Consider the following 10,622-nt stretch of genomic DNA (forward strand, 5'->3'; position numbering starts at 1 on the left):
GTGCACTGGCTGAAAACCGAGATGTGGGAACTGTGCCTGAAATGAGCAATGCCATTGGTAAATTGAGAAGCTAGCCCGAATAACAAATTGAAAGGGGTTCTGGGAGACCCAGGTGCTGAAAACCTGTGGTCCGGCACAAGAAAAGCACCGGACTCCTCCTCAGCTCATTGTCACATTTGAGCCCCGTCATTTTATGTGACAGACTGCTCTCTCCATTGGTGTGGTTGCCTCTGCTGATAGGATGGTGGACCAGAGCGGGAACTGTACATTGGAGTGAAGAGAAGGTAGGTAGCAGAGGACGTGTTGGTCTGGCACAGAAAGCAAATGAAAATACAGAGGTGAGTGGAGACATGGTGATTCACAGCTGGATCTGTAAAGCAGGGTAAGCAAGAATATGGGGGACTGTGGTCTGATGGAAATGAAAAGACAACATGGTGGCTCTAGAAAAGAAGCTGGTGAAATAGCAGATGGGATAAAGGGGCTATTGGATTCAATTGAGGGGGTTGTTTAATGCCTGAGGCTTGTGTTTGGAAAGAGCAGCACTCGAAGGGAGGGAGCTTTGCGAGGAAGAAACTAGGGAGGGGTTTGAAGGGGGAGGATATGCCATGAAAGGTGCGGCACTGCTTCTGAGAACTGTCAGTAGAGGTAAGAATAGAATATGAAGTAACTGCGAAGTATTTCCCACCTCTGTCTTTCCCTGAGAAGTGACATGAACATGGTCCCTGCTATTTGGTTATAGCCTATAAAACAGGCTGCTCTTGGATTCAAGTCAAAGACGTTGGGTAATAATAACGGTACGGGCCGGTGTGAGTCCATTAAATACGCTGAAGTGGCAGGGCCAATAATGGTCCTCTTTCTTTCCTTCTAAATTTAAAACTTTCTTCCTGCTGTAGAATTGTTGAATGTTCTAATGCAGCCATTTTGCGGAGGAGTCCATTAGTCATTATTAGCCATCTCTTCCATTGAGAGCTCAGACCAGTGACTCTGGCAAAGATCCTTTCATGAGTGGTGCAGCCCTTGGCAGTGTTCTTTACTGTTGTAGCATGTGCCTGTGCTTTACTCGCAGTCCTTCGTAGAAACCTTTTGGAACTGGTGAATGTTGTCCTGGATTGATTCCAGAGTAGTTAAAAATATAGTAATGATATTTCACTTATCTCACAGGTTTGTCTGCATATGAGGTACTACAATTCACAAATGGTATGTTTTTGCACTGTTTTTAAGCTTCAGGCAACTGTTCAACTCAACACTACTTGATAAATATTGCTTTCTATCATGTTCAGTTGTTTAGTAAAGTAAACTTGTTTAATTTCATTTACAGATTGGATGGTGAGACAAGCCAAGCAAGGCCTGACTCACAGGAACCAAATAACCAGCAGAGGACCCCTCACCAATTCTCCCTTAAATATGATAGCGCTGTTAGCAAGACCACTTCTGAAACGCAAATTTATGCGGAATTCAATGTTTTACTTTGTTTTGCCATTACCACAAAAATAACACATGATTAGTGACAAGGCTGGACCAACTCGGCACAGTGATGATGACCAGCATATCTGACCTGATATGGATTCTTTGGCCATGGATTCATTGCAAGAAGAATCCGCAGGAGAGGTCACCCAGCTTCCAGATTGCTGGAACACAAAGCAGTGGTCTTATTTTAAAGATGAAAATCCTTGGTTATATCTGAATTCGGGTCATGTTGGATGCTTTGTTTGCAAAGAGGTGAAAGCAGCTGGTGGTAGTGTCCACGGGATGAGAATAAGCTCTGAGTGGGCAGAAGGAAAGGTTGGTCCCTCTGGTACTAAAAAATCTTTTCGGCAGAAGCAGATTAGGAAAAAGATTTCAGAGCACAAGGCAAGTGGTGCTCACTTGGTTGCCGAAGAAATTTGTAAAACGCTCCAAAACCGCACAGTGGAAGAAGCAGTACAACAAAGTAACGTCACTCGCCTGGACAGCACATGCAGAGTTTTTATAACTGCTTACTACTTGGCAAAAACCAACTGCCCGTTTACAGATTATCCAAATTTAATTAAACTCCTGGAAATGAGCGGCAGTGCGATGGGTCGTGTGCTACACAGCAATGTCACAGCTGCTGAAATAGTCAGACACATAGCAGTAGAAATGCAGCAGAAGCTGGTTTGTTACATCAAGGACCACAAGACAAAGATCACTGTGATTGTTGATGAGAACACTAATATCCTGAACAAACCGGCATTAATTATCTATCTGCGTGGTGCTTTTGGGGACCAGAGTAAACCTGTGACTGTTTTTTTTGGTCTTGTGGAACTACAAGAAATTAATTCTTTGGCCACTAAGATGGCTCTCCTGCAGTATTTTGAAAATGTAGGGATCTCAATGAGCCTTCTGAATGAGATCTGGATTGCAGTGTGCTCAGATGGGCCAGCAATTGTGTTTAGCAAAGAGGTTATAGACTTACTAAGATCAGACTTCCCAAATATTGCATTATCCTGGCATTGTTTAGCACACCGTCTGGAGCTTGTTGTGGCAGATGTAATTGACTATGTTGCTGGAATCAATCATTTTAAAATCTTCATGGACTCCTTGTATGCGACATACAGCATGTCACCAAGGAACGCAAGGCAGCTGGAAATCGCTGCTAATGAACTGGTTATTCAGCTGCAGAAAATTGGCAAAATGCTTGACACAAGGTGGGTGGCATCGAGTTATGGGACTGTACGAGCTGTGTGGCACTGCTTTCCAGCTTTGTGCAAGCATTTTGAAGATGCCTCTAAGGACCCATCAAGGCCAACACGAGATCGGGGTAAATACGAAGGGCTTCTAAATAAACTCACTTCTTGTTCCTTTATAAAAGATTTAGGGTTAATGTGTGATGCACTGGAGCAGCTCAATGACTTATCAGAATTGTTACAGCGTCTTGACATGACCATTGTTAATGCTCACAGATGTTTGCTAAACCAGGTTCATAGATTTACTGCCATGAAGGACACACCTGGAAAGTTTGCTACTATTGCTCAGAGAGCAGCAGAAGAAGGGCAATTCATGAATATTCAGATTTCTAAAGAAAGGATCAACTTCAGTTCGCTTAACCCAAGGCAGTTTTATGAAAGTCTGTCAGTAATGCTTAATGAACGATGTCGGGTAGGCTCAGATGCAGAATTAATTGAAAGCTTCAGCGTGCTCGATCAGGAGAATCTACTGGTTGGTGGCAAACATATTTTATATGGAGAAGTGGAAGTTGGACTGCTATGTTCAACTTTTCACCTGCCCCTTAGAGAGACCATAGATGCTTACAGGTGCTTTAAGGATTCTGGTGGAAAGAAATGCCCGGAAGCACTTATGGAATTAGTTGTGTGCATGAAAACTCTGCCAGCAAACAGTGCAGACTGTGAGAGAGGACTTGGTGCCATGAATCTAATTGTTTCTCCAACAAGATCATCTCATTCAGCCACTGTTTGTTCATGTTTATGGCTGAATCTTAATGGTCCGCCTCTTAATGCTTTTGAACCACTGTCCTATGTAGAAAGTTGGCTAGCGAAAGGAAGGCGATCGGCTGAGGAAAGACATTGTGAGAAACCACATCAGAAGAAAGATGACGAAGAACACTTAAAGGCATTCTGGGAGATATTAAGCTAGAAGTTCCTTCATTTTTGCTACTTCTGTATTTCTTGCAGTCCTACTGTAACTATTGGGTATGCAGATCTGTGCTACTATTATGCTGTCATTTGATACTGAAAGGTATGTTAACTTTTGAAATGTTAAATAAGGATACATGCAAGCCTAGGACTTGTAAACCCAACAGTGAATGTTTCCAAATTTCAATATTTTATGATGTATAAGATGTTTGCTCTACCCACCTGAATGTTTGTTTGCAACTGCCGGTAAGGAGCTTCAAATAGTAGTACTCAACATTATTGGGAATATATTAGGCTTTTCCTGATTTCAGCTATCCTGCTGCAGAAAGTCCGTTGATATATCAGGTTTTCATTCCCCATTAAAATCCATCGTAAATATGTAAAATAGTCAACATCTCCTAAAAATATTTTTTAACTTTGCTCCGTAGTCAGTACATCGCCAAGCATATGCCTAATGTTTTTATGTCCTTTTTTTGTAGGAACGGAATCCCGCACATTCTATGCTGTATTCAGATATAAGAGGACTCTGGGGTTATAACAACATTGTTTAGCCATGCTGCCATTCTCCTCCATGATCCAACCACTACAAAGGCGATTACAATATTTTCTGGATTACTGACTGCACTGTTCTCCTCAGTCAATACTCCCACCTTCTAAACAACATTACTGTCCCTGTTTGCCACAAACCCTCTGTAAAGAAATGGCAATTTCCTGTACTTTAAGCCAGTTATTTTAATTCCTCTATCTTGTCTGACTGTAAATTCTCAGCAATGCACTTGTCAACAAATTGTGTATGGTGGCAGAAGTGAATAGAGATCTGTAGCAAAACGTCTGCACCATTTGCCCTTGATTTTCCCCAACCTCCAGAAAATTGAGGGTTTTCTCTTGCTATTAAAATACAAACACAGCCATCAAACATAGGCAACCTGCATATAATATTGAATATTTGGCACCCAGTTATGCCTGTAGCTTCCGTGATCCTGCGACTCCCTTTAATTCAGAATATGTAAATCAAAAAGTAATGGGCAGTGGGGGCATTCATGTCTGGTACCTGTGTCAAAGACCTATTTCCTCCTGAAATTACATTTATCAGTATTCCCACGCAGGACAAGCATAATAAAGCTTGGTCAGGCCTGCAAACTGAAAGTGTAAGTCAATAACCTCCAGGGCAGCTCATACAAATTTCCATTTTACTAGGGCAAATTCCTTCTCTACATCTCATTGAGCATTAACAAAGAGGTTTCGCTACTTCGCTTCGTAATCTATTTGTTCCAAAAGATAGATGACATTCGCAGAGAGGCAGTGACCTGGTATTAGTCCTGTTTGATCTGTTCTAATGAGATTTTGGAACCACTAGTCATCAAAATGACTTGGCAATATGAGCTCTATTGAAGTACATCCTTATTGTGGCTTCCACTGGTCGTCACAAGCCCTAATGTAAATGAGACCAAACCTGTATCTTCTATCAAACTATTTTTATGTGCCACAGAAATATATAAGATATGAGCCGGTATGCGTAGGTCTAGTATCAAATATTGCTAATGTTACCTTCGGCTGGTGCCGTATTGTATGGTGATGTGGTAGTGGTCTCTTCCCTGGTCACATGTAACAAATATCACATGCCAAATATGCTCTCAGCACAGAGGCACTGGCGTGATATTTGCCTAAGAAATTGATTTAGCCCTTATAGTGGAACTGGTTCCAACCCAAAATTGGTTTGTTAAAAAATTACAGATAAAAGGTGATAATTGCTGGAGTCTTTTAGTAAATGCTTTTCTGAGGGTGTCTAATGACACTGATGTGGTTCTCTACAATCCTCTCCTTTTCTTGCTATGAAACAATGTTACCTACTTTCCTCCCTTTTTCCATAAATGCAGATGTTTTTCTCTCCTGATATGTCTTGAAGCTGTATTTTGAGTAGCAAGTAGATGATCCTGTAACAGTTGGAATTACCTGATCTGTATTTCCTGTAATTCATTTGTCATCATCCTTCCTTCTGTTTTTTTTTCCTTTTAATCTTTAGCATTTCTGTGAAACTGTCAGTTCACACAAAAAAATGTTTACCTCAGTGTAGCTGCTTGTGGCATGCTCTCGGTTTGCAGTCTCTTGTCTATGTTCCAGGATGTGAGACTGCAGCTCCAAGTGAGGGGTCTCGGAGCAGAGAACCTTACCTAATCCATGTAGGAACTACTTTCACATTGTTTATAACAGCAATCAGCATGAGAGAAGTGCCAGTATTGGATAGAGCAGGCTAACCCAGTGCTCCTTTTGAGACTGGGGTGTGTGTCTGTGCTCTACCGTTCTGTCTAACACAGCTTGAGTTGGAGAGATCTTAAGTGCACATCAGGTTGGCTGTTGCAAGGCTGATGACCAATTCAACATGCACACTTTAAACTTCAGGCTCGATTGTCCCTGCTGCCAATCAGCATGAATGGCCACGCCCTCACACATGAGCTGGACTGGCGCACTTTATAATAAAATGGTAATGACCATTTTATCTATGTTGGCTACACTCCGCTCAATAACAAGCTGCATGATTCAGTGCTGTCTGCATTTAAACTATTCCAATTAAGTATGACATTTATTAACATCTGTAGTTTTAAAACATACGATTTAGAAACATTTGGATAGCTAATCATGCATGAGCAAAGAAATAGTTAAATTTTTGTTACTCACATAAACGGACAATTTGGTACAGTGACACTAGTCAACCCTGTTTGGAGGGCCACTGGGCAACTAAAGACTACTGGATCTCAACTCTGGGCATTGGCATTATTTATCTCTGTTACTGTGCTCGTCTTACAATGGCTCTGCAAACTGGGCCAAGTAGAAACACTTTGGTACTTGGTATGTTTTGTTAGCGATACTTGAAGAAGTGCACATTCATCAAAAGTTTTCTTGGCACAGAGAATCTGAAGATATTATTGAGGTGCAATTTAAAAGGCCAAACCTAACTGCAATAAACCTGTCTGAAAGATTTTCCCTGACTGTCCTGAACACGGTTTCTGAACGCAAATAAGCAGGAAGAGAATTCCAAAGAGTTTGTGCCTGAACAGAAAACCTTCAGCCATGCATACATTTCTTCAGGTCCTAAGAGATTGGCTTTAGGTGGCATTAGCATATGAGAAGTGGTATATTTCCTTATTCTGTTTAATAGGAGTCCGGGAGTCAGTAGTGACCAGCTTCTTAGGGAGGTTAGCTTACAACAGACACCTAACAGTGAAAAACATCTTTACTGTCCAACCCATTGCTTAGTTTGTGAAAGAGAAGTGCTTTACTGCACTATAAAACGCAATACAAAAACTACAAAAGCTCAAGTATTCGGAGTCTCTGCCGCAGGAGCACTCCTTTGGTTGAGGTTGGCCGTCTGCTTCCCCAGTCACCTCTCCTCTCACACATGATGAAGGGACCTTCATCGTGCACAAAAGGGACTACAGTCCTTGCCTTCACCCTAATCATCTTCCTGAATGGAAGTGTATATTCAGGAAGAGCCCCCCTTTGGGGGTGCCCGTCAGACATTGCAGCGCCGGTCTGACGAGGAGCACATCCGATGATGAAGCATGACACCCAGTCGGGTGTTTGAGGACTCTTGCTCCTAAAATTAGGACTCCCCTGTGTTTTTTCTGTCTCTTCTTTTTGGAACAGTGTATTATGTTTTTTGTTGCATAGGATTATTCATGGGAGGGCAGACACTGGACCATTAATCCTCCGAATCCCTCATTTTTTAACTTTATCTACTTAGCACAGCAGCGTAGCTGTGGGATTTATTTCAGACCCCCGACATGGATAATTTTGATAAAATTTGATGATGATATCGTGTCTGCAATCTTACAGGCTCCATCTGTTCTGGAAAATGACGGTGCATGACCTTCGGGTCCTTCAAAGGAAGAATGGGACAAACTGTCCTCACTAAAACAAGATCTGATTGAGACGGTCCAACATGGTACAATCATGACTGAATATCTGAGAGCGAATATAGCACCTAATGGATTACTTGTATCCAATATGCCCAGGATCTTTTTACAAGACCTGATTTTTAGGAAAGATTGGGCTAAGATCGCCTGGAAGTGTACGAGGGACTGGCTTGTTCTTATCATTAACACATCCAAACGACTATCAGAATCTATTTCCATACAAATTAACCTGATGGAAAGTACACTTAAGACCACAGTTTCCATCTCTGCATTTAAGAATCGACTGGCGAATATTAACTCTGAACTCAATGAGACGAAAGAATTCCTGACTCAACAAAAGACTACCAAATTACAGAAGGATATCAACAAGTTTAGCAGAGAGAAGGTCTATCCTTACATTAAGGAAGACTATACTGTTGATAATCAGTCTTTTTCTTCAGACGAGTCTTCTTCCTCAGGCAGGAAGCCCGGCAAGTACAGTAACAGCTCCTCTTCCGATGGGTGGAGCACTAATGATGACAGACCACAACCGTATTTCCACTTCCCTCAATATCCCCCAGGCCAACCTTTAGCATGGCAGCAGCCCTTCCCCTTCTACCAACCCTGCCCCATGTTACCATACATGCCTTTTTTAGGCCGCAGCAGGGGCAGAGGACGAGGCAGAAGGAGAGGAAGAGGCAGAAGGGTCCATTGGACTCAGGAGGAACCACAGATGGTCACCCGGAGCCAAGGGAAGAATCGACCAACAAGGACTTAGTAGTCAACCTTTCATCTAGACCGCTCTCCCTTGATGAGACCAGGGTCTTGAGTAGAGGTTTGGGCTTTGTACCCACTCCCAAAGAGGATTTCTTTTGTCTCCATTGTGAACTTTCTCAATTCTTTAGAAAAATCAGACTTCAGGTTTTCTTTAAAGATAGACCCACCGACGACCAGCCTGAAGATTCAGGCCTTAAGAAACCATCTAAGGTTATGCCCCCTCATCATCAATGTCCTGTGAAGTCTTGGTATTTGAGAAGGTAGTTATGAATGATCTCACCAAATTACGACCTAGACAGAGTTTTGTCAATATATCCAAAACAGAGAGGAACGCTCTCAAAGGACTGGCAGCTGACACCAGCATTGTTATCAAACCAGCGGATAAGGGTGGTGCTATAGTTGTGATGGTTTCAGAGGACTATAGACAAGAGTGCTTACTCCTACTTGGGGACTCTACTTACTACGCTCAGTTCGATCGAGACCCTACAGACAGATTACAAACTGAGATACGAGGGATGATAGAGGAGGCTTGCAGTAATTTGTGGATCTCTCAGAAAGAAGCAGAATTCCTGGATACCATGAATCCCCACATCCCCTATTTCTATTGTCTCCCTAAGATTCATAAAGGCAGGACTCCTCCCCCGGTCGCCCTATAGTCTCAGGGATAGGATCGGTTCTGGAACCTCTATCTACATTTTGTGACCATTTGTTGCAACCTATTGTGTGGGAGTCGGCTACTTACCGTAAGGACACTAAAGATGTTCTCAACCTGATAGTCTATCAACTCTACTGTTTATGTACATGCTCTCATAACTTTAGATGTAGAAGCACTGTACACCAACATCCCACAAGAAGCCTCATTAAAAGTAGTTGAGACCGCCCTCTTATCCGCCAGATGGAAATCAGCGACTCCTGTTCATTTCATAATGCACTGTGCCACTCTAGCCATGACAGAGAACTTTTTTCAATTTGAAGACCTACTGTTCCATTAGATACGAGGTACTTCGATGGGCAGTACTGTAGTGTAGCCATTTTTAATGTAGCTTTATGCGCGTTTGCTTAAAGTATTTAGGCCTCTGTGCAATTTGCCCTAGATGCATTTTATTTAGCCTCACACTGTTATTTTACAATAACCAGTTTCACGGTCTTGTTTTATTTTCTTCTATTACACTGTTGAGCTTACTTCAGCACTGAAGTTCTCAAACAATACATTTTTGCTCGCTCTGTGCTTCAGTCAAGGATACAGTCTGGTCCATTGCCGATAGACGTGGTTGAAGTTTAGTCTTTAGGGTTCGTAGACAGTACACATTCTTAAGTAGGGACGTTTCTTAGAACACCGGTGTGTTAGTTATAAAAACACTTTCTAGTCCTGGTACACGTAAGAGGGAGATTCCGACAAGGAACCCACAACTTGATGCTGACTGCCCTGTTGCAGATGCTGATCCAGATCACAGGCTTTTGCTCAGGTATGAGGGTTGATGTCCTCCCGGGGGAACCTGAAAGGCAGGCTTAGAGCTTAACATGCTGTGCTCAAAATATAACTTAGAGAGAGAACGTAACCTAGTTGCACTATGAAAGCATTATTCTTATGTTTCACTCTCCTCGTTACTATTTCAATCCTACTGTGTTGTATGGTTCTGGTTATTGCGGCTCACGCCTTGTTATCTAAAATGCAGTCGTTTTATTAAACCAATCTTTAAAACTCAAACTGCCTTTGTCATTTATATATGAGACCGCACTGTATATGAGAGAACTGGTTGTGACCTGAGTGACCACGACTTCCCTGGGAAGAACTAAGATGTCATGCGCTCGGCTGCCCAATTGTCTCTTCCCTTTGGGAAAGATAAGGCACTGCTAGTTAGCCGGAGCTTACCCCGGATTTGGGGTGACAAGGGTCCTTCGCCGTGGGTCAGACTTAGTCCCCCACACTGTAAACGATCTTGCCTCCCAAAAATCCAGTAGTCTCATTAGGATAATGAGAGCCTACGCGACAGTACCTTTGCCCCCAGTTTGGCCTGCCTCTACATGTATGACTTTGAAAAACGGTTCATGTTGCCGAATTCCAACCCTTTCTTTGACAACATCAAATTATGGCGACGGTACATAGATGATATTTTGGTCGTCTGGCAAGGTCCACTCACTGAGGTAGACATTTTTACGACCTGGGTCAGTGGCCTAGACCCTTTTCTGAAATTTACATCCTCTGTATCTTCCACTCGGATATCATTTTTGGATCTGTTGATCAGTATTGATGTAGGCAAACTCAAGACTTGCACTTATCATAAAACCACTGATCGCAATAGTCTGTTGCTCTATGAGAGTCACCATCCGAAAGCTCTAA

The 10,622-nt window shown here is 42.5% G+C and overlaps 1 protein-coding gene across 3 annotated transcripts in view; it reads left to right on the forward strand.

The window, feature by feature from the left end:
* The window catches only part of LOC138299701 (E3 SUMO-protein ligase KIAA1586-like), a 30,296-nt gene extending 20,315 nt beyond the window's left edge, over positions 1-9,981 (forward strand). For all 3 annotated transcript variants that reach the window (XM_069238194.1, XM_069238196.1, XM_069238195.1), the window contains exon 2: positions 1,319-9,981. In XM_069238194.1, coding sequence (XP_069094295.1) covers positions 1,561-3,612 — 2,052 coding nt within the window. In that variant the 5' untranslated portion in view covers positions 1,319-1,560 and the 3' untranslated portion in view covers positions 3,613-9,981. The remainder of the gene's footprint in view (positions 1-1,318) is intronic.
* Positions 9,982-10,622: the final 641 nt, after the last annotated feature.

Source organism: Pleurodeles waltl, chromosome 6, assembly GCF_031143425.1.
Source record: "Pleurodeles waltl isolate 20211129_DDA chromosome 6, aPleWal1.hap1.20221129, whole genome shotgun sequence".
NCBI lineage: Eukaryota > Metazoa > Chordata > Amphibia > Caudata > Salamandridae > Pleurodeles > Pleurodeles waltl.